Source organism: Rhinatrema bivittatum, chromosome 11, assembly GCF_901001135.1.
Source record: "Rhinatrema bivittatum chromosome 11, aRhiBiv1.1, whole genome shotgun sequence".
In the NCBI taxonomy this organism is placed as follows: Eukaryota; Metazoa; Chordata; class Amphibia; order Gymnophiona; family Rhinatrematidae; genus Rhinatrema; species Rhinatrema bivittatum.
The window spans coordinates 59,814,419-59,841,968 of record NC_042625.1 but is presented as its reverse complement, the minus strand read 5'-3'; the positions used below and the strand labels follow the sequence as shown (position 1 = coordinate 59,841,968).

The 27,550-nt window shown below is 43.0% G+C and overlaps 1 protein-coding gene across 1 annotated transcript in view; it reads right to left on the bottom strand.

Moving 5' to 3' along the window:
• TESC (tescalcin) overlaps positions 1-27,550 on the bottom strand; it is an 85,574-nt gene that overhangs the window by 36,454 nt on the left and 21,570 nt on the right. The window contains exon 2 of the mRNA XM_029620070.1: positions 6,196-6,265. Within this exon, the coding sequence (XP_029475930.1) occupies positions 6,196-6,265 (70 nt within the window). The remainder of the gene's footprint in view (positions 1-6,195; positions 6,266-27,550) is intronic.

Sequence of the window (27,550 nt, the reverse complement as noted above, 5' to 3'; positions counted from 1 at the left end):
TTTTTTAAGCCTTTAGAAAATGTATATTTTTAAATGACTAAGACTGGAATCTTCCCATTTAAAAGGGAAGCTGACTAAGGATGACTTTCTGTTCCATATCTCCCACATGAAAAATCATACGACTGATAGTTTGAAGAAAGACACTTGCTTTATTGTCTGAAAGCATAAAACAAGAGAAGCTGTACGGTGTGGGTGGCTGTCCCTTGGGAGGACAGAACCTGAAGGAAGGGGGTCATTTCTTATTTAACGGTTGGGAGCATCACTTTCACTTTTAGTAAAAGTGAAAAATCATGCTGCAAGTCTGAAAGCAAGGTGCTTCTGTGAGAGAGTAATGTGTATGTGAGACAGGGAGGGTGCTTGAGTGTGCCGATGTGTGTGTGCGCGAGAGAGATGGAGCATGTTTTTGGCTGGCTTGTGGCTGTGAGAGAGGGCATGTGTGTGATTGAGCCTGTTTGTAAGTGAGATAGAACATGTGTTGATTGAGAGCTTGTGTGTAAGTGAAATAGAGAGAACATGTGTTGATTGAGAGCTTGTGTGTAAGTGAAATAGAGAGAGCATGTGTGTGATTGAAAGCCTGTGTGTAAGTAAGGGAGAGTGAGAGCATTGTGAGATTGAGAGAGACTGGCCAGGGACGTGATGTGTGTATGTGTGAGAGAGACTGATCAGGGAGATGACTGGTATGTGTGTGCTTGTGTGTGTGTGAGAGAGAGAGAGACTGGTTGGGGAGATGATTGGTGTGTGAGAGACAGAAACTGGTCCTGAGGGTGTGACTGGTGTGTGTGTGTGTGTGAGAGAGAGAGAGAAGAGACTGGTTGTGGTCCCTAAGGAAGAGGACTGTGAGGACAGCTTCAGCAGCTACTGCTGCTTCTGGTGTGGCCTGCAAGGGAAAGGAGTAGGAGAACTGCTGGAGAGGGTAAGTAAAGGTGGCTTTTTAAGTTCATTTTTCTTGATTGACTACCATTTTAATTATTGGGTAGTATGTGATGTGTCTACTGTTTGAAATATTTTATTAGTGTTTTGTAAAGCTTTCAAAATATGCACGAGTCTTTAATTATTGGATATTCTATTCATCAGTTGTTTTGAAATTATTTTATTTGTATGATTTTATAATTATGATGATTTATATATCTTGATTTTATTGATTTGTTTCACAAGGAATGGTGAAATTTTTGTTTTTCAATTGTTACACTGTATAGAGTCTGGCATGATGCATTTTACAGTTCAGTTTTTGTCTGCACATTTCTATTTATACTTTATGAGGCTTTATTCTGTATTTGGTGAGGGTTTGTGTTCTGCATGCAAAGACTGAGATGAAGCACTCTTTTAGCATGTGGTTTCTCTGTAGGGATCTGTAGTAGCTTGGCCTGTTCTGTTTTCCTGATAGGTGTATTGATATTTTCGTTTCTGGTGTAATATTTGTGTATTCTTTTTCATAGGTGGGGTTGTTATTCTTTGAGTGTTGGCAAATAGTACTGTGTTGATACGGGAGGACCATGCCAAAATATATCACAATAGGTATGATGCCATATGAATTCCAAGATGCAAAGTTTTCTTGTTGGCATCACAACAGTGCATGAAATTATCACAACAACTTGTATATTAATTTTACCTCAGAATGTCATTATTCATGTAAAATATGTTATAAATGCATAATTTAAAATTGTGTATGGGGAGGGGGCGCCAGACTGTAAGGTTTGCCTAAGGTGCCTAATACCCTTGCACTGGCCCTGGGTGCTGTCTGAGAGGGAGAGATTCACAGTTGGTGGACAAGTGGGTCCAGGGTTCCCTGGGGCTGGCAATGGCTGTAACACCACAGGGTTGGCCCGACAGCGTGTTCTGCTGTGCACAGGTGGGGCAAGGAGACAGGAGAACTGAAGACTGACAACAAGACAAAGACCACACAAAGAACTGAAGACTGACCACAATGATGAAGACCAAGAATTAGGCAGGGATGCTGAGGCAACTCCTCTACTTACAGTAGTAGAACTATTGCCAAGGCAAGGAGGAGCCTTTATTAGTGAGGTCACCATCGGGCACTGCTGGCCTTTTCCTGCCGCCGTGGGTTCTTTAAATGAGTCAGTGTCGGGCGTGCGCGTAACTTAGAAGGGCCTGAGGAGAGCTGTGGTGTCGGAAGAAGGCAGAACACGGCATCCTGCCGGCGTCCATTCGGGGCCCTTCCCCATCATTGCACTGTGTTCCCCCAGGCTCGGGCCTGCAGGTAGGTGGGGCTGGCCCATGGACCACCAAGCAGAACAAAGAGGTAGCCCTGGCACAGGCAAGCACTCAACCCTGTATTGTTTAGCTAAGGAGGAGGGTATGTGACAGGGTAGTATATACCCAGAGACCCCAGAACACCTTAAGGACAGGGCTTAGCTATATGGACCCGTTCCACCTTAAGAAAGACAATTCTGGGTACTGGCTGTTTCCTCTGCCCCGGGACAGAGGAAGAGAGCAAAGGGAGGCCTCAGACCCTAGGAGAGAGCAGCTTGTGGACTGACTGTGAGTAAAACGGGAAAGGCAGCCCCTTCAAGATAGCTGACCTGTTTGAGTTTGATTTACTGAGCTGGAATTGTGAATATGGAATATAGTTGGTTTATTTGCACTGTAAATAAAACACACCAAGAGCAAAAGGCATGCAGGGGCATGCAGAAAAATATTGGACACATAGTAATAGATACATATAGGGGTTGAATTAACACAAGTTTGAAACTTGAGCAGTAGCGCTAATCAACAAGGCTTCAATTGTAGTATATACAGAAAATTCCTCACAGGAATCTGTCTTTGTGACACCAAGCTGAATATCCCGTGAGCTAGACCAAAGATCTTTATTACAGCACAAGAAATAGGGCCTTGGGTTGAATGACTCCAAATATTAGCCAGTTACACAGCTAAGTAATTTTGTATACTAGGAGCCTTCGTGAGTTCCTGGTTTCCATGAAGAAACTTTACAATATCAGGAAACTTTTAGGAGACCGTAGTTCTTTCTGTGCTGGTGCGAGGTAAAATTTCTTTTCAGAAAAGGAATTTGTCTGTCCTACGTCTACTGATTGTGGTTTCGAGCTCCACAATTCTGGTTGTATGTATGGTGGGGGCAACATTCCCAACATGCTGAGTCCCTAGTGAGGGCAGTAAGAGCTGATTTTATCACTCAGATGCACTCAGCTTTTTTCCCACAGATAAAATGCACTTAATGCGAGTAAATCCTATAGACAATTCAATGGTATATTTTGTAGCAACAGGCCCGACGCGACCGGGTGTGCATACCTTGCATTTGCATGGAATGGCACACCTGGGGAGGTGGCGGGCCTCCAGCAGAGTCTAACCAGCTGGCAGCCGAAGAAGGAGAGAACACCGGCGACTGAAGGAGAGACCCCTCTTCCGGGTATGCTCATACACATGCCCGCGCACAGCTTCCACTCCCTTCCCACCCAAGCAGGAAAATTGGTGGGCTCTACGGCCCGAAGATAGCAGGAGGCCCTCAGGGCTGTGATGGAGCTCATCCCTCCACAGCCCGAAGACAACAGGACAAGAGGCCTGCAGGACCATGATGAAGCTCATCTCACCACGTCCCGATGATAACAGGAGACCATGCATGTGAGCTTGTATGTATGTGTGAATGAGTAGAGCCTGTGTGTGTCTGAGAGCCTATTTGTGTGTGCATGTGTGTGTGTCTGTGTGAGAACCTGTGCCTGTGAATGTGTCTGTGTGAGAGCTTGTGTGTTTGTGTATGTTTTGTGCCTGTGAGAGCCTATGTGTCACATATAGGCTCTCACAGGCCCGCATGTATACACACACATGCATAATGTATCTGTGAGAGAGAGGCAGCCTATGTTTGTTAGAGAGAGGGAGAGTGTGAGAGAATGAATGTGTTATAGTGCATATGTGTGAGAGAGAAGATGAAATTTGTGCGGCCCTACCTCTCCCAATCCATGACAATCTCAGGGTGACTGGAAATCAGATCCCAGGTATGGAGAGCAGATTTCTAAATCCTTATTAGTTTTAATTATTGGGTGTAATTTGATGATTCCGCAATTTTGTATCTTTTTTTTTTTGTGGGGGGAGAATAGAACATTTTTTAATTGGACTTTTTATTCTTCAGATTTTAAAAAAACTTTTGGTGTTTTGGAAATTTTCAGTATTCTATTCATTAACTGGTTTGAAATATTCTTTTTATGAATATGACTTTACTATTATGATTAATGTTTTATATTTCTTGATTTTATTTGTTTTTATGAAGAATGGTAATGTTTCTGTTGTTCCATTGTTGCTCTGCATGTAGAGGCTGGCTTGTGGGTTTCAGTTCAGTTCTTCTCAGCGTGTTTCAGTTTATACTTTCTGATCTCTTCATTCTGTATTTGGTCAGGGTCTCTCTGTGTTCTGCACATGTGATCGAGGAGAGGTATTTTGCTAGCATGTAATTTCTGTGTAGGGATATATAGCAGTCTGGTTTCCTAATAAGAACTTTTATTGGTATTCTGGGGCCTGGTGTAATATGTGCAGTGTTGCCTTTTCATAGATAAGGTTGCTAGGGTTGTTTTAGTATGGGAGGTTTACTATATTGTAATGGTAATTATCTTTGTTCATGGCTTTCTGAGGACCAAGCTTGCATCCAGTACGAATTACAAAATGTCTAATTCCATAGGAGCTAAAAGTGTCTTTTTTTGTTTGCAGAGTTTTCTGGTTGGCACCACAGGAGTGCATGTAAATATAATATGCATGTTGTAAGTGATATTTTTGCATCAGAAGACTACTCTTGAATGTTCTTTTTCATGTAAAATCTGTTATAAATGCATAATTGGTGTGTCTGTAAAGGGTGTGGGAATGTGTTTGTGTGTGTGGGGGGGGGGGGGGGGGGCGCACGTGTGTGCAAGGTTGTAAGGTTTGCCTAGAGTACCTAATACACTTCCTTATCCATGGATTCTGGGGGGGCTTGTCAGTTTTTAAAAATATAGATTACAGGTGGAGCTCAGCTTTATTTGATAGCCCCGGGACAGGCACTGAATGAATTGGGGGGGGGGAGCACAGTAATTTTTCACACAGGGAGCAAAAAAATAGCACCGGCCCTGTGTATCAATTTTCAAAAGCCTACATACTCGAGTAAATGCTTTTTAAAATCAGGGCCTTGGATTGTAAGCTTGTTGGGCAAAGACTGTATGTAATTTCTTGTAGAGCATCCTGGTTTAGAGTGTTATGTAAATGATAAAATAATATTAATGAGGACGATGTTGTTCTCTCCCAACTGGAGACAAAGGGGTTGATGTAATAAGATCCGCGGTGAAATCGGCGCTAGTTGTCGGTGTGTAGTTTTTTTAGCGCACGCAACAAAAACACACGGGATATAATGAAGTGCCTGAATGCAAATGAGATGCGTACAGAAAATCCATGCAAATGCGAAACCCGTACGAAAACAGATGCAAAAAATGCGCGCTCACAGTCCTATGTGATAACCCACGCTGAAACCCACATTAATGTGGTGACTTGTGAGTGACTCTTGGGGTGAAAGCCTTCCCTTTTTATAAAACGGTGAGGAAGTTAATGGTCTGGGAGTGGAACTGAAGGTGGGCAGTGCAACGTCTAACCCCCTTCATGTTCCTTCTCCGAACATGTGGCAGCTGCACCGGCGGCTGCAAGCAGGCGCTGGAACGCAGCAGAGATTTCTACAGCTGACCCACAAAAATGTTCCAAACATCCAGAAACAGTGAAGGTAATCCATGCTTACCCCAGAATAAACCGCTCTCCAGACAGGCGCTTTAACTTAACTCCAGCCCTGACCCAGTCACTAAAAAAACCCACATTCGAAAACCCGCACTAACCCATGCGCGGCTCCCTGCAAGCCCTTGACTAGTTAATTGCCTCATTTGCATGCACGCGCATTAAACCAGCCACATGTTTTAAAGCGGGTCTATGCCCGCGGTTTTCCCCGCTGAACACTTTATTACATACCCGCATAAGGCTAGCGAAGGAAAAACGCATGCAAAACTCCATGCAAGTATGCGCAACAACCCGTGGCAGCTTTAGCCCAGCTTATTAAAGCGGGCTCAAAGGCTGAGAATAGCATTTTGTACTTGCTTAGCAGAGTAAATGAAAAAAAGGTGGCATAAGAGAGTCCTCCTCCCCCATCCCCCAAAATGAATACACAATCATACTCAGGAAAAGCAGCAGCAATCCAATCCACGCCCAAGGAAAAATACATACCGGATGGTTGCTTGACCTCCACTCAACTGCTTGAACCGCCGATGCAGGTGCTCAATCTGCTCCGAAGAGACTGAGGAGAGAAGAGAGAGACCCTGTGAGTGACGCCCTCCATATTATAGAACCCCCAACTGTGTGAGAGAGGCAAGGGCTGTGCACCTCGGGCTTGCTCCCCAGAGCTAGAGGGATGTGCCGCTCTGAACCCAGGAAAACAGATTGGGACAGTCACATGCCCTGGATTCCTTCAGTAAGCACCGCCCCCTCCCTTCAGACGAATGCCCATACATGTAAAACCACGCCCACTGCCAGTACGCAGAAATATCGGTAGGAAGGCCACTAGCTGCATGAATCCCCTTGCCCATGGGCGCTGCAGGCACTTCCCAATTTTGCCACTCAATAGCAGTCAGGACTGTGTGTCTGCACTATATTCGTTTATTTTATTTTAACTTTTTCAAAATTGTCCATTTTTGCCTTTTAAATAGATAAGTAAATGAAAGGCACATCTCTGACACATCATATAGTGGTATATAATGGAACCAACACAATTTGGTTGAAACACTGGATTCTCATGATTAGGTTACAGTACATAAGAACATAAGATATGCCATACTGGGTCAGACCAAGGGTCCATCAAGCCCAGTATCCTGTTTCCAACAGTGGCCAATCCAGGTCACAAATACCTGGCAAGTACCCAAACATTAAATAAATCACGAGCTACTATGGCTTATTAATTAATAGCAATTTATGGATTTTTCCTCTAAGAATTTATACAAACCATTTTTAAACCCAGTTACACTAACCATTGTAACCACATCCTCTGGCAATGAATTCCAGACCTTAACTGCGCTGAGTGAAAAAGAATTGTATTTGATTTGTTTCAAATGAGCTACTTGCTAACTTCATGGAATGCCCCCTAGTCCTTCTATTATCTGAGAGAGTAAATAACCGATTTATATTAACCTGTTCAAGTCCTTTCATGATTTTGTAGATCTCTATCATATCCCCCTCAGTAGTCTCTTCTCCAAACTGAACAGTCCTAACTTCCTTAGCCTTTCCTCATAGGCCAGCCGTTCCGTAGTAAGACTATAGGGCCTACAAACTGTATTGAGTATCCCTCTTTGACCTATAATACTAAGTGCTTCCCTTCAGCTTTTGCTCATTTTATGACCATGATTAACCAGTATCATCACCTTTTATAAGAAGGAAAAGTGGGAAAGACAGAAAGGTTTTCTACTGTCCATAATTCCACCTCTGTAGTATAGATAAAGGTATCCAAGGATCATTTTATGCTCAGTATATGGCAGAATTTGAACTCCATTACTTTAGCTTTACGTTTGCCTTGTGTTGTGCATATAAAGAAACAAAATGAAGAGTGACAGAGTTGTACTTGGTGGTTCTAGAGAAAATCATATTTGAGATATGGAAGAATGATGCTTTTTCCTATTTACCAGAGCCATGCAGAAAGAGTTCATGCACCATTAAAGGTTGTGAAAGGAAGAGCACAGGAGGTAGTACAACATATGCACAACAGTGGGATGAAGGTGTTTTGGTCATTGTGATTGAAAGGAAGGGTAATATTGGTTTTCTGTTTAGTTCCCAACTATATACACCTGCCCCTTAGGGCTTCCAGGTCAATTGTAATCTAAGGTGTCATGATGAACTTTATTTTCAACTACCAGGGCTTATTCCTCTTGTTATTGCACCCTCCCATCCAATTCAGCCATCATGGCAACAATCTGCAGGTGTGCTCTTCAGCCAGCCAGTGGATGTTACTGTCGCATGAGAACCGGGACCCCCCCCCCCCCCCCCAATGAACCTGAGTGAGCAGAAGCCAAGTTGTGTGACTCGAACAAGGATCTCCAGCCTGGCAGCGTTGTGCCACCAGGCTTGGCCTTTGTGCAGCACATTCTTTAAAAACAAGTTCTTTGAAATTGCCCAAATATTCAATTACCAAAAGAGACGCATGAGTTACAGCATGCATAAATCGAATTGCTGAATATTTTACCCACTGGTACATTATCAAATCCTATCACCAGTCCCAAAGTTTTATTACATTATAAAAACAGAATGGGAGTGCTGCAGTAGTCTGCCAAAAACACAATTTGTTGAAATTAAATCAAATTAAGCCTAATTAAGGTATCATCTCTACTACATTGTTGGCTTTTCTTTTAACTAATTTTATCATGCAATAAATAATCACAGTTTCACATCCTACTAAAAGGATCTGGAAGAAGGAAAAAAAATCACATGCACATGATAAAACAGACTTGAATTGTGGAAATAGAAGAGAAAAGGGGGGGGGGGGGGGGGGGGGGGGTGTCACGTTAGACCCTACACTGAATATGTGTCAGCAGTCAAACCGTTGTAAAGAAAGCTAACGCCATACTGGGATGTATTAAAAAGGGTAATACATGGAATGCACATACAGTAATTGTCCCACTCTAGTCAACAGTGGTAAGGCCACTGGTGAAATATAATATTGGGTTTTGGACCCCACATTTTAAAAAGAATATAGAAAAAACCCATAACAAAACAGCCTGTTTCATTATGTGTCATTTCAAATTGAAACAAAAAACCCCATTAAAAAAAAAATAACAGGCACCCTGGTCTCCTTCTACAGCTGCTGCAAAAAACTCACTGCACCCGAAATGAAAACATCAGGCGTGCCTCCTCCCAGCCCAGGCTGCCCCCTGTGCCTCTCCACCTCCCTGGATGGCTCTAAGCCCTTCTGTGCGGTCTCTGAAGACCAAATGGGGCAGAAGCAATCCCCAGTTGCTCTTGCTCGACTGGGTTCCATTTTGAAAATGGCGGCAGCAGCTCTGAGGCCGTATGACAGCTGCTGTATGCTGTATAGATGGACAACAAAATTGTGCCCGTCTGGGGCAAGGAGGGAGAGAGAATTTCAATTTTTAAATTTTGGCAGCACTGAGTTTTGCTTTAGCATGGGAGGAGGATCCTGCTTCCTCATTTCTTTTGTTGTTGTTGTTTTTGTTTATCTTTTTCTTCTGTTTTCTTTTTCCTGTTCCTTTTGATAGTCCTTTTGTATTGTAATTTTAAAACTTTGCACACTGCTTTGAGCAGCCTATTTAGGTTGGTTAAGCCAGGCTATAAGAACAATAAATACATGTTTTGTTTCAAATAAATAAAATGAACAGAAATAAAACATCAAATGAAATGAAATAAAAAAAAACAAAACACCTTGCAAAAAAATGAAATGAAACAAAATTTTTTTAGTGCACACCCCTAAAAGAAACTGGAGAAATTCCAGAGAATGGCAACAAAAACAGAGGCGGGAGACAGTCAAGTTTCGAGTTCCAAACACAAATCCTGCCCATTGTTAAACTAGTGATGAGATGTACGGAAGTATTACATCAGTCATGAGAAGTCAAGAAGAGTCTGATGGACAGTCTGGGCATTCTTGTTTGGACCCTTTCCCCTGCTTACTGGCACAGAGTGACCCGAATAACTCTATTTAACTACAGGTTATAAGGTCAGAGATGATCCCCGCACTCCTGTGCACAGGGTACAAGCATTCACCCTCCCTAGCTCTAGCAAGGAATTTCTTCAAATACCACATATCTGCAGGCAGATGCATAGAGGTGAAAAATGATCCACGATTAATGCAAAAGGCAGACCTCTTTGAAGTTTGCTATAGATTCAACTGATTGCATTCTCTCTCATGTTGTGATTGTGAGGCACTGCAGAAGGACCTTGTGAGACTAGGAGGCTGAGCATCTAAATGGCAGATGCAACTTAATGTGGAAAAGTGCAGAGTAATGCAGGTAGGGGAAAAAGAATCCCAACCACAAGTACACGATGCTGGGTTCCGTGTTGAGTCACCATCCAGGAAAAGGACCTTGGAGTTCTTGTAGACAATACCTTGAAACCTTTGGCTCAATGTGCGGCGGTGGTCAAAAAGACAAATGCAATGTTAGGAGGAGAAGTCCATTAATGGCTACTAATCAATTATACTATCAATCACTCAACTATACTATCAATCAATCAACTAAACTATCAATCAATCAACTATACTATCAATCAATCAATCAACTATACTATCAATCACCCCTACACTTATCGAACTTCATTGGCTCCCTATACACTCTCGAATTCTCTATAAAGCATGTTCCATCATCCACAAAAGTCTGTTGAACTCTAACCTGAATTGGATTAACCCCCCACTCCTCCCCCGTACCTCGAATAGACCCACACGTACTGCCCTCCAAGGAACCCTACGTGCACAACCTATCAAATCTTTCAAATTATCATCCTCTATAAACAGAGCTTTCTCCCTAGCCGGCCCCTCTATATGGAACTCCCTGCCTCCTGATATACGCCTGGAATCATACACACCCACTTTCAAAAAAAAACTGAAAACATGGCTCTTCCAGCAAGCTTACCACACATCACCTCCCATTACATAAATCCCTACTGATTAAATAAGAAGTGATTCTCCTACAATCTGATACGCGACTTATGATTTAATTCTCGGATTACGTTGTATGCCTATCGATTTTGTACTTTGACTCGGCTATTTATATACTTATCTATTGTATATAGTTTTGATGATATGTATATAGTGATTTTGCTGTTCTCAGTTTTATGTAAGGGCCCTGCCCAAAAGTTAACCTGTTTGCAATGTTATATGTAAGGGTTCTGCCCAATGGTTCCTGTTTAATTGTAAACCGATACGATGTGTGAACGGCTATCGGTATAAAAAAGACATTAAATAAATAAATAAATAAATAAATAAATAAATACTTATGGAATAGCCACTGCTATTAATTGCATCAGTAGCATGGGATCTTCTTGGTGTTTGGGTAATTGCCACGTTCTTGTGGCCTGGTTTGGCTTCTGTTGGAAACAGGATGCTGGGCTTGATGGACCCTTAGTCTGACCCAGCATGGCAATTTCTTATGTTCTTATGAATTATTTGGAAAGGAATGGAGAATAAAATTGAGACTATCATAATGCCTTTGTATAGATCCATGGTGTGACTGCATCATGAGTATTGTGTGCAGTTCTGCTTGCCCCCATCTCAAAAAAGACATAGCAGACATAGATAAGGTACAGAGAAGGGATGGAAAGACTCACTTATGGAGAAAAATGATTAGGGCTCTTTAGCTTGTAGAAGAGACAACTGAGAGGGGATATGATTGAGATTTAGAAAATTATAAATGGATTGCAACAGGCAAATATGGAATGGTTATTTACCCCTTCAAACAACCATTATGACTAGGGGAGATTCAATGAAACTAGCAACCAGCAGATTTAAAACAAATTGTAGGAGGCATATTTTCTCCCAGCTCACAATCAAGCTTGATGTGGGCAAGGCGACTAAGAGAGTGGGGGTTCAAAAGAGGATTGGACAAGTTCCTGAAGGAAAAGCCCATAAAGTGTTATTAGCCAGGTAGCCTTAGGAAAGCCAATGCTGGTCCTTGGGAGTGAGCTACAAGAACTGGATCAACCATTTGGGATCTGACGGGCACTTGTGTCTCAGACTGGCCACTGTTAGAGACAGGATGCTGCTGGGCTTGTGGAGCTTGGTCTGACTCAGCATGGCTCTGCTTAAGTTAAATTCTCTCTCACTCTTTAGGATCTGGGTGGGTCATTTACACTGAAAGTGACCGATACCAGCTGGTGCATTTCATTTCTTGACAAATATTTAGCTTTGCCAGTCCCAGCACAAAGGAAGCAGCTTTTAATAATATTTGAGCAAAGCATTAGCTGCTATTTGGCTGTGAGGTTTGTTTCAGATCCTTTAATTAACTTAACTGATTTTGCTGATGGCTTGGGGGGCATATGGAGTTTATTACATTAGCTCAAGGACACAGTTTTAAAACCAATAGCACTTCACCATGGGAGATTACACATTTTGTCACTACAAATACTCACACCTTGAAGAATTTAATCAGAGACTACACTGTGACGGTGAAATTGATATATCTGTTTTAGGTGTACTGCAATTTTTGTAACGCTGTGTTCATACATTCAATGCAAGCAAAAGTGGTAGTCAATGTGACATAAGGCATAACTTAGGAGCCTGCCACATCTGATTTTTTTGCTTTTACCATTGCCTCAAAGCAAAGTACATAATGCATTCACTGTGATGTTTCCAGTGGATTTACCCATGTGAATATTTTCTCATCTATAAATAGACCAGTTTGGAACTATAAAAAGTTGCTGCTTGAAATTATTCCAGGATTTCCTCACAGCGTTAAGAGTCATCAACTTGGAGGACTGCTCATCCTTCCACAGTAAATGTTTCTCACTTGCCTTCTCTGCCGTGGCCCCACTGCAACATCTGATTGACCACTGACTAATTCAAACCTTTAACCACGTCAGGAAGTGCCCAAGGGGAACCGATTACATAATATGTGGATAGACTTTCTGGTTTTAATAACTTTTAATAATCTACTGATCCTTTCAGTAATTTCATTCTTCTTGCATCCCTACTACTATTACTCCCACTTATCATTTCTAATGTGCTACCAGACATATGCAGCACTCACTGTACAGATATACACAAGCGACGGACCCTTCCCCAGGGACCTGACAAACACAGGGAGCATCAGGCTCCTTCCCCCACCCATTTGGCATGATCTTAAGTCTTCTTTTACTTGCCTCTTCCCATCTCCCTGAACGTCAGGGAAATGGTTCTCCCTCTCCTCCCTGTGGGTCAACAAGCAGAGAATGGTCCTCGCAGAGCCCCTTCACTACAAATATGAGGTCACCTTCTTTTCTCTTCCTCCTTATCCACACTGAAACACACCACTCCCTCATGACTCTCTTCCTTTTTCCATGCCATGAGGGGAGGGAAGAGAGTAATCACCTGAACCCAAATGGGGTTCAGAGATCCAGCATCCCATGAACTCCAGTTCACAAAGTCCTGTTTTCATATTGAAAGCTGACATATTGGCACTCTCTATGACCTTAAAATAAGGACTAGCTGATTCTATGCTCGCTGAACTAAAGTTACTGTATCTGGTGAACTCTAGGCTTAAAAAGGCCTCAGGATGGGTGCAGTTGTGTATTTTGCCTAAAAAGAAATCAGTTCCTGAAATAGGTCCAGATAAAATAATTTCAGAAATAATAGCAAAACTTGAAGGCTTTCTATTAAGTCATATTAAAGTAGTTCAGGCGTGCCTCTAAGAATGAATAGAGGGACCTTCATTTTCAGTTTTTATTTTATTTTGCCTGGGAATTTCAATGTTATAACAAAAGGTGTCGGTGGAAAAATGGCTTTAATACGGTATGCCATACAGGAGAAAAATCAGTGGAAAAGTCATTTTTTCACTGATGTCTTATTTGTTCAAAGATTGCAATTCTCAGGCAAAATAAAAACTAAAATCAGAAGTCCCTAAATATATATTAGCTCTGCATTCCAGTTCTGGGAAGTGGTAGAATGTGTACTCATGGAGTAACTAAATAGCAGCCCAACACTTCTGAGATTGCTCTGAACTCTGAGCACCTCTTCCGCCTTGATACACACATGGCAGATTTAACTTTATCTGCTCCAGGGCCAGCTCTAGGCAAACTTGGTGCCACCTTCCTACTCCTCCCTCCTCCACTCCAATGAAAATCAAAAGTATTTATTTATTCAGCAAATATCTTTCACAGAAAATAAAGTATGGTGACCTGAAATAAGAAAAATACAAAAATACTATCTTCCCTGACCCCACTCTTTTTCATTAACCCTTCCCTCTCTTCCCTGCCCTCCACCCTTTCTCTCTCCTCCCCTAGCCTCTGTCCAGAATTAGGTATCTCCCCCCCCCCCCCCCGTCTTTCTGCCTCCACCCCACAATGCTCAGCAGCTTTAGCTTCTCCCCACTCCCTCCCCCACACATTCCCCAGGGAGCTCACCGCTTAAACCCCCTCCCCACAGTGGTCAACAACATCTTCCCCTACTCCACACAGTAATTAGCAGCTTCTCACTACCTGGCCCCATGAGTAGTGGAGCAGCTGCAGCTTCACCTTCAAACTTCTGCAGACTGCAGAATCCTTTCTGTCTTTCCTCTTCCTCCCAGCAAGCTGATTATTCCTCCCTCTACCTGCAGCTCAAGTTACTCTATTGGCAGGTCCCCTAGTCCACTCCTGCTTCGGCTTGGCGGCAACTACCGAGTCCTGTGCTTTCCATAGCACGTTGTCGCACATCCAAGCTCCTTTGGCTTCACGGTAGCTCCCATGTAGGCTGCGAGTCTGTAGCGCTTCCTTGAGCCTTCTTCATGATGGCGTGATGGTAGCAGAAAACAGCTGGTTCTGCCTCCTGCAATCGCCTCCCATGTCCTACAGGAGGTGCCCGTGTTCTGCTCCTGTACAGCAGCGCTGGCCTCATTGAATTGGCTGCCTGCTGCAGCTGGAACTTTAGAAGAAGACCTGACTATGCAAAGGGGCACTGGTGGCAGAGAAAAGTGCTTGGGTGCAGGGGTGCTGACACAGTGACAACCCCTCCAACAGGATGGCCTGTGCTGCCACACAGCCCAAAAGCCAGCCCCGATCTACTGCAGTGAGTTTCTTTTGTTATATGAACTGTTTGGGAATATCAGGCCCCATGAAACATTTTAGAACTTCTGAAAGGAAACATGTTTGGATCACTTAAATGAAAATGGCACAGGACATAAGACCTGTGTATCTGAAGTCTCTTGCACTCATCACAATAGACTTTCCATTCCCGTGTGATGAGTGTTATTGACTATGGGTACATGGTCTCTCTTCACACAGAACTATACTGGGAACGCTGTTAATAAGAAGGAGCTTAATAATATTTTATAGCAGAGGTAGCAGTGTAACAGGGTGAAAAAAACATCAGGAATGTGACTGTTGAAAGGGGACAAGACAAGATGTACCAGTACCTATCTATAGTTCTTTAAGGGACAATTTTCAAACTGTCCACATTGAGACAAAGATCGAGCGCACTTTGTACCCTGCGGGCTTTGAGGTAATTATCAAAGCGAAAGTACGTGTCACTTGCACCTGCTTTTTGTGCAAGTAGATTATTGCTAGAAAAGTATGCATGAGGATTTGAAAGTGCAATCTCCACGTGTACTTTTCCTCCCCGCCTCCTCGCAATTCAGCTAAAATCCAGGTGACGGGGAACAGTGTCTTAATTTTCAGCCACTCTTAACTGGTGGATTTTAAAAGCACTACGTGCGCCCAAACTGGAAGATATGTGCGTGTCTCGGTCTGGCGCATGCTGCGCAGATTTTAAGAAGTGCTCATGGACACACATAGCTCCTGGTACACGCACAAATCCAAAAGTTTAAGAAAGGACCGGGGCATAGGCATGTCGGGGAAAGACCCAGAGATGTGCGCATAAATACTTAGTGCGCGGGGTCCCCACTGCGTAACTTTACTTCTGCTATTGTTGGTGTGGAAGTCCAAAAAAATAAAAAAATCAGGGCTACTCAGTGGGGTTTTAAGGGTCGGGTCTAACAGGGGAGAAGGGAGCCTTTAAAACTAGGGGGGTTAGTCCTATTCTTACACTGGGCGAACTGGGAAAAGGATAAATAGCATCAGCGTGCACTCCTTATAAAATTCCCTCCACTTACACAGTTGATGCGGCATTTGCGCGCAATGCGCACGTCTATATAGAATTGAGCGCACAGGTACGTGCACACAGCCAGTTTTATAACATATGTGCATGTATGTTATAAAATTGCCACGTCCATGTGCGCGAGCCACCATATGCATGCACGTGTGCGTACGAGTCTTAAAATTCCCCTCTAAGGGAGGGTGATTTTCCAGCAGCCGATTAAAGTGGATAAAATACTTGGAAAATGGGCATCCCCATGTCAAAAGCCACCCCTTTTATACCAAGGTCTTATTGGCTTTTAAAAATCCTGGGGCAATATGTTTTCTACTGCCTTGGAAAGCAGGCTTGGTTTTACATTATTTCACTGTCATCCTTCATTCCATCCATTCAGAAATCCAGCGTGGCCTCACGTCTTCAAGAGCATTTTTAAAGCGAGATGCGTGAAATCTTCAGTATTAGACTTCCAGTGATTGCTACCTGCTGAGGAGTTGCAGGAAAGAGGTGTTCCTGTGGGTCAGTAGTAATTTTGCTGTTTTCATCTTGCATCTCAGTTTGTTTTCTATCTTTTTTTTTTCTTCTCTGACCAAGAAAATGTGTTCCTGTACTTATGGTTTGGGTTGAGTTTCTTGAGCTGACCTGGAATGTCCTTAAAATCATCCTGTTCACTGTGGGACAGGGCCAAATAGGCTGTTGCTAAAATGGCGTTGAAGTCAGCAGTCTCACTAATGGATTTCAAAGAAGACCTAATTAAGAAGGTTCTCACAATGTTTCTGCCATAATAGAAAATTGCTTAAACAAATTACAATCTTCGATGAAGGAAATTTAAGAGGGAATTGAGAGACATACCCATAAAATTACAGATATTGATCAACAGACTGGAGGGTAGGAAATGGCTTCAGAACAACTTTCTGCTCAAGTTACTGCCATGAAAAAAAAGAGAATGAACTTCTCGAATGTAGTGAGGATCAAGAAAATAGGGGAAGACAAAATAATATCTGTATTATCAATGTGCCCAAGTGTGTTAAAAACTCAGAGTTGGTGCAAAATGGTACAAATATGGCCACTGGAATCTCTGGAACTATTTCTTGAGATGGCGCCTGTGTTGGTTGAGAGGGCACGTGGAGTTAGGCACTTTGAGAGATATGACGTCATGCCCCCAAGCTGGTTGTAGCCTAAATTCTCAACTATGCCATTAAGTTTAAATTGATGATGGCCTATATTTTATTTTTATTTTATTTTAATTTTTTTATATACCGGAATTCCTGTATGCAATACAAATCAATCCGGTTTACAAGTAACGAAAAGGTTGCCCTGGTCTGGGAGGTTAGACTGGGGTTTTTTACATAGAACATAGAACAATAACAATCAACTATATGAAGAAGACTGTGCTGGAGTATGATGTAAGAAACTTTTATCTCAGCAGATCATAAAGCTATGGCTCCTAGTGGTAGGGAACTTCAGCTTAAAGGGATCAAATTTTCAGTTTTATTTCCCGCCAAGCTGAAGGGGGCTTCAGAATGGAAAATTCACTCTGCTGACTACAAAAGAACGAGTGAATGATTTTGTGTTCACCGGGTGACAGAAACTGGATTGTGGTTGATATTTGACGCTATATTTTTTTTTTATACTTGACTTTGCTTCGCTGGAACTATATGGGCATGAAAATAATTTTGTGACTGAGTTTTTTGTTGGATGAATATGAGAACTTCATCGTAAACCGGCTGAAGGTTTTTCATGCATGAGTCTTTTACAATGTTTCCAGCTGCTGCCAGAGCCCTGCCGGCTTTACCTATGACTGATTGTTTGTTAGGGATTTTCCAGATGAGTTGTGGAAATCGCACTGGCAGCTTGTTTGTACTGTGTTGGCCATAGATTTATATGGCAGCTATCTTTTTTTTTCTCTGGATTATCCTGTGACTCAGTACAGTGTTTCTTTGATCACATAGGTAATGCAACCGCTATTAGAGTCTCCGTGGAATAACTTGCGATTTCTTTTCATGTTCTGTTAAGCATCTGAACATTCCTTTCCCTTAATAAGGACAGAACTCATTTGGTTCTCAGGATTACTTTTACACTCTTAACTTTAACTCATGAGATGTTTTTACAAAGTGGAGAGGATTTTCTCATTCGTTTTCTTTCGTCTATCTTCTTCTCCTTTCATTTTTTTTGAGATGTGCTACTGATATTGGAGCTTGACATCCCCCACTCCCCAGGGCGTATCTTCCTGATAAGAAGGTAATGAGCTGGAAGAGCCAGCAGCTTGGACATTTCTATATGTTGCGTCTTGTCTTGGTCAGTGCTGTAAATGCTGGTATGTCTGGGCACTTTGGGATTTTGCCACTGATAAGGTTGTGCTTATTTTTTACTTGGATGTCTATACAGGGAAATATCTGAGTTTAATTTACATGTTATATTTAATATGGTTTATTCTTTTTCAGTTATTTTATGGCTGATATAAATCTTGGAGGGGGGGGGGCATATTCAGTAAGTCATTGGCTAGAAAACGTGGGTCTTTTTTTGCTGCCATTTATTGTGTTAACCAGACTTGTGAGGGGCACGGGGCCAACCATTTGAATGGATGGAAGGGGGACTGCAGTTCAGTTTGCTTATCCCTGGTCTAGGGTGTGCTCTACTTAGTTATTTAGGAAAAATGTGTAATTTACGTTAGAGATATTTTGGCTCCAGGTCACATGGACCTCTCAAGGGTTGGCTTGCCATGTTTTTTCGGAGCTGTTGAGCATGTGTTGCATAGAAAACGCACAAGGGTGTCGGGCATATAACCCATGGGCCTGTTTTGAAAAAATTCCCTGGGCTGATATTTTCCTACAATCCGCCCCTGGAGCCTGCCACCAGGCCAGAAATGAAACCTAACCAGGGACAACATGGACATGACCCTGATGCTGTACCTTTATTTTTTACCCTTTTGAAATTTTTTCCTTCTTTTCCTACCCTTTTATTTAAATTATTCTTTATATTACTTTGGTAGCACATGTGAAACTGACATGCCAATAACGTTATCTGAAGCTGAATCTACATGGAAGAAAGCATGGACAAAAGCCCAGGGGGTCTCTTGAGGAAGGTACAGGGATTGGAAAGCTGACCAGATAGACTGTTACATTCCTATGTCCATCCTCTTTGCCTCCTCCCCCTCTCCCCTGCTAATTAACAGCAATCTCAGGGTGACCACAACTCAAAGGTTCCCAGATTATGGCCGCTAAGTCGGGAGTTCCTTAGACCACAACTGCAAAATCAAAACTGCTGGATCAGCCTTTCTCTATTTTTAAGGTGAGAGAATATATATATTCCATCATTAAATTACCTACCACCTATACTACACCATACTGTTATGCTTCTTGATTAATATGCTAGGTTCAATGTATACCCTACTTATTATTTATTAATAGTTCACTGTACATATTTTATGTTTCAAATTCAAAATAATCCATGTTTAATGTATACCTTACTTATTTATTAATTGCTGTTTGTTAATGTTCAATGTACACCATATATTTGGTATTTCTATCTGGTTATATGTAAACCGAAGCGATATGTACCAGTACATGAGCTCCGGTATATAAAAAAGTCTTAAATAAATACATTTTTGTATCTATTTATTTATTGAATTTTTAACAAAAGTACAACAAAAATACTGCAGTACATGCAAGGTTTTCTTATGAGAAGCAAAATCAGCAAACAAAGAAACCAATATGAGGAGCTATCTTCAAAAAGAAAACAAAGCCCATAACTGGAGAGAGAGAGAGCGATGATAACAAACAGCAAGTATACCTGATAAGTTCGGCTCATCCTTCAGAATTAGCAAACAGAACTCAGATTTCCTTTATTGTTAAGGAATCTTTTTAATTGCACAGAATGATTAACAAATAAAAAATAAACTCGTTGCCTTGATATACTATTACGCACTTGCAGGGAAATTTTAGAAAATCTGAAGCGCCCAAGCCTAACACCTGGGGTTTTAGTTGTAAAAAGGATTTTCTCGGCAGCTGCATATACTTGGATAAATCAGGAAAAACATTCACTTTTCCTCCTAAAAAGGAGGATAATCTATATCTAAAGAAAAGTTTCAACACCAAGTCATGATCTATTTTCAGGGCAAAAATAGCTATCGGAGTCAGAGAATATTTGATACAGATAAGATGTGGTTTCTTTTGACTGCAAAACATCATTCTTAAGAGCTCAAAATGTGGTCTCCTAACTCACCCGCTCTACCTACAGCCCGGATTCAGTGGCGCTTCTCGATTTCTCTCCCTCCTGCCCTGCCCACTTTACTTTCCTGTTTCTAGACAGCTGCGGTGCCTTCTCCTAATGAAACCTTGCTGCAAAAGCAAGATTCAGCAAAACCAAAATCAATTTTTAATTGTCCAATGGAACAAAAGAGATACTGTGGATGCAAGCTGAAAATAGAAAATAATAATAGAAACTGTGCCGTGCTCAGTCAGGCAGCTGTTACAGAGAATAAACTGTAGCAGAAATAATTTCCAGTAAGCACTCTTCTCAAGGAAGCTTTCTCCTATTTTCCATATGCATTCATTGAAGAAAGACAGGACCTTTCAAAGCCTGTTTTTATTCCATATATTATTTCATAGGAATAAGTGCACTTGTCAGATATTTTAAATTTGGGATCTCTACTAGACTGCCCTAGCCTAGGACATGGGATTAGGACTATGAGGTAGACAAAGAGCAAATTGTGGAGAAAGACAAACAAAGAATTGCAGAAATAATAAACATATATTTCAGTTTGGTGTTCACTAAAAAAGATCCTAGAGAAGGACCATTGCTGATTAACAAGATCATGGATAGGCATGGGATAGAAGCCACCCCATTTACAGAACAGAATGTATGGGAGGAGCTAGAAAAACTGAAAAGGGACAAGGCCATGGGAGGTCGGATGGAGCACATCCCAGGTTACTAAGGGAGCTCAGAAATGTGCTGGCAGGCCTGCAGAAAGACTGTTCAGTAGATCCCTGGAAACGGGCGTAGTGCCGCAAGATTGGAGAAGAGTGGCTGTGGTGCTGCTTCGCAGGGGTGATAGCAGAGAAGAAGGCTGGTTAGCCTCACCTCAGTTGTGGGAAAATTAATGAGGGAAAGGATAGTGAACTATCTACAGTCTGGTAGGTTGCTGGATCTGATATAGCATGGATTCATCAGGGGAAGGTCCTGTTAGACAAATCTGCTTGATTTTTGTTTTGATTGTGTGACTAGAGAAATGGATCAAGGAAGAGTGCTTGATATGATTTATTTTATTTTCAGTACAGCTTTCAATACGGTCCTATATAGGAAGCGCACCAATAAAATGAGAAGTTTGGGAGTGTGTGTGTCAAGGTGGTGGAGTGGATTACAAACTGGTTGTCTGAGAGGAGACAGTGGATGATACTAAGATATGTAACAGAGTGAACAGGCTTGAAGGAGTAGAGAGCGCGAAAAGTGATTTAAGAAAGCTTGAAGAGTGGTCAAAGATTTGGCAGCTGGGATTCAATGCCAAGAATGCCAAAATCAGTTCTGCAGCCTAATTGAGAAGAATGAAAGAACTCAAGCCAATTTGATTACATATGAGCCTATTATTTACAATACCATCGCAATGGCCACTAAATGAATTTAGTGTTAGTTTCAGCAGAAGCCATGGTTTGAAAAGGGTGGAGGAGAGCTGCTGGATGTTGGATTAAGCATGGGAACTTGGATGCTCAATACTGAGGATCATAGATTATTGAAAAGGAAGACTTATCTCAAAGTTAGTGGGATAAGTTTATCTGGCTAACTTTAGGAGTGCTCTCAGGCAGAACTAAAGTTACCTGACTGAGTCAGCCGGATAATGCTCATTATTGGCATTATCCAGCTCAGTAAGGCAAATGTTTGCTTTGCCCTGGAGCGGCCCTGGACTGCCTCTGACTAAGAGCTGGATTTTCTAAGGTCACAGAAAATCCGGCGGTAACGGGGGGGGGGGGAGCGCGAAGCGGAGGGCGGGCCTGCGAAAGCCGGCAGCCATCCCACCACTGCGGTGCACTGGCTGCCGGCTTTCGCACCAAATAACTACACCATAAAAGGTGTAGTTATTCGGCGCGAAACTGGCGGCGATAAGAGTCCTTATCTTTTGCACCAGCGATGTCTGCGCAGCGTCAGCCCTGGTGCCGCCCCGACTCCTCCTCTTCCAGGGCCAACTCTGACCCAAGCTAGGGACTTTTCGCGAGCGATTACACGTCGAAAATGACCCCCTAAGTCGGCTAATTCAGAGGTGATGGAACCGGTGAGATTTTCCAATCCTGCGGGTTTTTCCAGCCAAATCCTGGACCTAGCTGGACAAATCATTTAAATATTGACTCCAAAGTAGAGGCTTCAGGATCCAGTGCTGCTTTTATTGCATCTTTTACTCCCAGCAATAGAAAACCATAAAAAAACAAAACAACCCATACTGACATTGGTGTACAACCAGAAGACACTGAATTATGTAGCTGCATCTCACCTCTGGTATATATTTCGGCTTAAAACAGAAATGTCGCCATCAAACTGTTCCTCCCCTTACGTACAGTGTAGCTTTATTCTCTTAGCAGTACACAGGGAACCTGCTCTAGAATGCACTTAACAGCTGCGGCATATCAAAACAAGCTGCTGTTATTCTGGCACTCCAGCTATGCAAATGCTAATTGCTCTCAAATCCCTGTTTATCTGAGATGCTCCTTTTATTCCTCAGGGGTGCAGCGCCCGGCGTTCCTCATAGGCGACAAGCACTGGCAGGGCCGGTGCAAGGGTATTGGGTGCCCTAGGTGACCCTTGCGCTGCTGCCCCCCCCCCCCCCCTTGGTCGTGCCCCCCCCCCCCCCCAACCTGTTTTGGCGTCGACTGCGCGCTTCTCAGGGCCACGAGCGCGACCCTGAGAAGCGCGCAGTCTCTATTTCTCTTTGCCGCCAGCGGGATAGGCCCCGCTGCGGCACCACGTGGCTGCTCTTCGGCGCCCCCCTACGGCTCGGCGCCCTAGGCGACCGCCGAAGTTCACCTAATGGACGCGCCGGTCCTGAGCCCTGGGGGGGAGGTAAGTCAGAGAGCTGCAGCAGGGCCCGTCTTCCTACCCATGCCCTACAGGGGTACAGTAGACTGGAAGGTCTGTAATTACAAGTTAAGGCATGCCATAAACTTATTGCAAATCCCCTGCCCCACCCTCGTTCATAACAATAATGCTTTGTTATTTTTTCACAACTGACCTTTGTTGATTGGATGAAATGGTCACAGCCGTACAATTCAAAACTTAAACCACAATATTTTGCAAAACATAATGTAAACCGATGTGACCCTCCCCAGTCCGCCACTATATGCCATGGTTCCATTTCCCTTTTCTAAAACATCTTGAGCTATCCATCTCCTTTGCCCCCCTCCCACCCAGAAGAGCTGGGATTAGTTGCTCATGCCCTTTATAACCAGCCATTTTGTGACTACGCGATGTGGCTAGAGTCAGTGTACAGCAGATTATCAGTGAGACAAGATGTAGATTTTTTTTCCCCTCCCTGGTGAGGCCCCCCTGCCTCACCAATGTCCCTTTTTGAAGGGGGATTCACTATGCGCCCCCTGCCAGCGGATTCTAGGTATTTAGTTGCAGTAAGGATATCTTTTGGGCCTGAATCCTTTTGGAACTTGCGCTCCCTGACTGAAGACCTGTGAGCCCATTCACCCCCTGAGTGTGGCACGCACCTGTGACAGGCTTGGCTGTGTGAGGCGCTTGCTGGCTGGAAGAACTCTACCTCAGAAGAGACTGCATTTCACTCTGTTCCTTTGATGAAGGCCATCCTTGCTGGCTGGACTCAGAGTGCAGAGGCTGAAGACCAATAAGCCCATTTCCTCCATGAATGTGGCAAGCACCTATGGCAGCAGAAGTCCAGTCTAGAAAGGTTTTGTAGAAGAAAGTATTTCTCTTTTGTTGTGAGGAGGTTTTATGGCCACCCCTCCTCACTTGGAACTTGGCTAGGTCGGCAGGTTCACAGCCTCAGACTTCTCAACCCGAGGAGTCACCTTTCAGAAGACCTAAAGGAAGCAAATAAGATCAAGGAGACCCCATTCGGATCTCCAGCAACATGGGGCCAGGATACACATGTTTATTCATCCCTTCAAAAAAAGTGTAGCAGATATGTGAGGCAAGACTTCCCTTGGGTAAATCCATGCTGGCTATGTCCCATTAAACCATGTCTTTCCATATGTTCTGTGATTTTATTCTTTATAACAGTTTCCACAATTTTTCCCGGCACTGAAATCAGACTCACCAGTCTATAGTTTCCAGGATCATCTCTGGAGCCCTTTTTAAATATTGGGGTTACATTGGCCACCTTCCAGTCTTCAGGTACAATGGATGATTTTAATGGTAGGTTACACATTTTTACTAATAGATATGAAATTTCATTTTTTAGTTCTTTCAGAACCTTGGAGTGTATGTCATCTGGTCCAGGTGATTTGCTACTCTTCAGTTTGTCAATCTGGCCTACTACATCTTCCAGGTTCACCGTGATTTGGTTCAGTTAATCTGAATCATCACGCTTGAAAACTGTCTCTAGAACGGGTCTCTTCTCAACATCCTCATCAGTAAACACTGAAGCAAAGAATTCATGTAGTCTTTCCATAATGGCCTTAACTTCCCTAATTGCCTTTTAACCCTTTTATCATCTAATGGTCCAGCTGCTTCACATATATTTTAAAACATTTTTATTTGAGTTTTTGCCTTTACAGCCAGCTTCTTTTCCAATTCTCTCTTAGCCTGTCTTATCAGTATTTTACAATTAACTTGACAATGCTTATGCTTTTTGCTATTTTCTTCAGATGGATCCTTTCAATTTTTGAAGGAAGATCTTTTGGATAAAATAGCCTCTTTCACCTGTTCTTATAACTATACCATAATTGGTTTGGCTTTCCTTACACTTTTCTTAATGCATGGAATATATCTGGACTGCACTTCTCAGATAGTATTTTTTTAAAAGTGTCCATGCCTATTGTACACTCTTAACTTTTGTAGCACTTTTCAGTTTTTTCTATTTTTCTCATTTTCTCAAAGCTTTGCTTTTGAAAGTTTAGTGCTAGAGCCATGGATTTACTTATTGTCCCCCTTTCAGTCAGTAGTTTAAATCTGATCATGTTATGATCACTATTACCAAGTGGACCCACCACTGTTATTCCTCTCAAAATATCCTGCACTCCACTAATATTCAGATCTAAAATAGCTCCCTCTCTCATCTGTTTCTGAAACAATTGCTCCATAAAGCTGTCATTTATTCCATCCAGGAACTTTATCTTTCTAGCATGTCTTGATGTTACATTTACCCAGTCAGTACTGGGGTAATTGAAATCTCCCATTATTACTGCACTTGGCAGTTCCTCATCACTTTCCAGGTGGACAGTAGTATGCTCCTATCGCTACACTCTTCCTCAACACACATGGGATTTCTACCCATAAAGATTCTATTGTGCATTTAGTCTCTTGCAGGATCTTGATCCTGTTGGACTCTATGCCCTTCCGGATATAAAGTGTCACGCCCCCCCAATCACTGCCTCCAAGTTACTCCTCCCCATCATTGCAATATCATTTGTACCACTATTCCTTATGTTGGCAGGGGGGTTTCAGTATAAAGGGACAGAATGCGTACAGCGGCTGTTTGATCTCTGCATCTTTCCCAGTGGAGGATGGGGAGAGAGGGATAATTTGGTAGCATACATAGTAACAGTAATAATGGCAGAAAAGGACCAAATGCTCCATCCAGTCTGCCCAGCAAGCTTCTTATGACAGTACCTGCTGCACCATGCAGGCTACCCCATGATTCTCTTCAGGATAGCAACTGCCACTCCGTGCAGTTATCCCCAAACCTTATGATAACCCACAAAGATGTATTGCTAGCAACATTTTATTTATTACTAGCAACATTTTTTTTTACTGGAGATGAGCCACCTTGAAAATTCAGACAATGCTGCTTGATGTACTTTGTTTATGGACCTGGCCTTAGAAGCAGTCCTGTGCTTTTTCCTTAAGTCCACGTATCAGTATCCCAGACTGTAAAAGTCAGGGCCTGTGTTGATTGTCATCTGAATCCAATTCCTTTTCCACCCCCATCAAAGCAGAGAGCAATGTTGCAGTTGCATCAGAAGTATCAAGGCTTATTAGTTAAGGGTAGTAACTGCTGCTCATTGCAGGTTACCCCCATGTTTATCAGGTCCCCAGACCATAAAAGCTGGGGCCCTCTTTGGATGTTGTCTGAATCCAGCTCTCCTTTTCCCCCTGCCGCTGAAGCAGAGATCAATGTTGCAGTTGCATCAAAAAGATCAAGACTTACTGGTTGAGTTAGTAACCGCCACACCAACAAGTTACCTCCATGCACCCTTTTTGTTCATTTCCATTCTATAGCCTTTAGAGATCCACAGTGTTTATCCCATTGCTCTTTGAATTCATGCTGCTGGTACTAAGAGGCAGGTAAGGATAAATCTCATTCTTCAAACAACGTTTCAAAAAAATATCCAGCTTCAGAAAGTCCAGAATGCCCAAGAGGGAGCTGGCCCAGGTCATCGTTCTGTCAACCCTACTACTGCTTTAGACAGGATGGGCAACAATCCTCCGTTTAAATGAATAATCTGTAATTTTGGATTTAAAAATATCTTTTTCTTTTTTGATCCTACCAAAATATCTGATGTAAACCAGTACAGTTTAATGGGCCTATAAGATATGTTCCTTATTCCAACACATTCAGACTCCAAAATGGGATGTGGGGTAATGTAGGGAGAGAACAAAGAGTTTCTGGCCTGCAGCAGAAAATAACCTTTCCTTAGAAAGAATTTTCTCCTTCTAGTACTGACACAGCAGAACTGTGTTAGTGGAAGTTCTGCTCTGCATGAAACACTGGCCTTCCAGTCCTGACGCAGTAGAGAAGTGTTTGAAGAAGTGCTGCACTGTTTGAGCTGTTCTCCTTCCAATACTGACACCATAGCACAGTAGTAGGGGGAGGCACTGCATTTCTGGAGGTGCTCTCCTGCCAATACTGACACTGCAGGACAGTGCTAGAGGAAGGGCTGCACTGCTGGAGGTGTCTCCGTCCAGAGCTGACAACAGCAGAACTGTGTTAGGGGAAGTTCTACTCTGCAGGAAGCACTGTCCTTCCAGTCCTGACTCTGCAGGGAAGTGCTAAAAGAAGTGCTGCACTACTGGAGCTGTCCTCCTTCCAGTACTGACTCTATAGCACAGTAGTAGCAGAGGTACTACACTGGTGGAGGTGTTCTCCTTCCAGTGCTGACACTGCAGGACATGAGATGCTGCCCTTCTAGTACTGACACTGCAGGACAGTGCTAGAGAAGGTGCTGCACTGCATGAGGCACTGCCCTTCCAATGCTGACACAGCAGGACAGTGTAAGGGAAAATTATACACTGCATGAGGTACTGCCCTTCCGGTGCTGGCACAGAAGAGCAGAGCTAGAGGAAGAATTGTACTGTTGCAGGTGCTCTCCTTTCAGTGCAGATACAGCAGGACAGTCAGGCCGATACAGTATAAATCGCGGGAGAGTGGGCGAGCACAGGCCACTCTCCTGTGCGCGCGATTCAGTAAATTAATTTATTTAAATTAGGGCCCGTGGTAAAAAGAGACGCTAGGGACCCTAGCGCGTCCCTAGCGTCTCTTTTTGGACAGGAGCGGCGGCTGTCAGCGAGTTTGACAGCCGACGCTCAATTTTGCCAGCGTCTGTTCTCAAACCCACTGACAGCCACGGGTTCGGAAACCGGACGCCGGCAAAATTGAGCGTCCGGTTTTCAACCTGCAAGCTGCGGGCCCATTTTAAATTTTTTTTTTTTTTAATTTTTAAC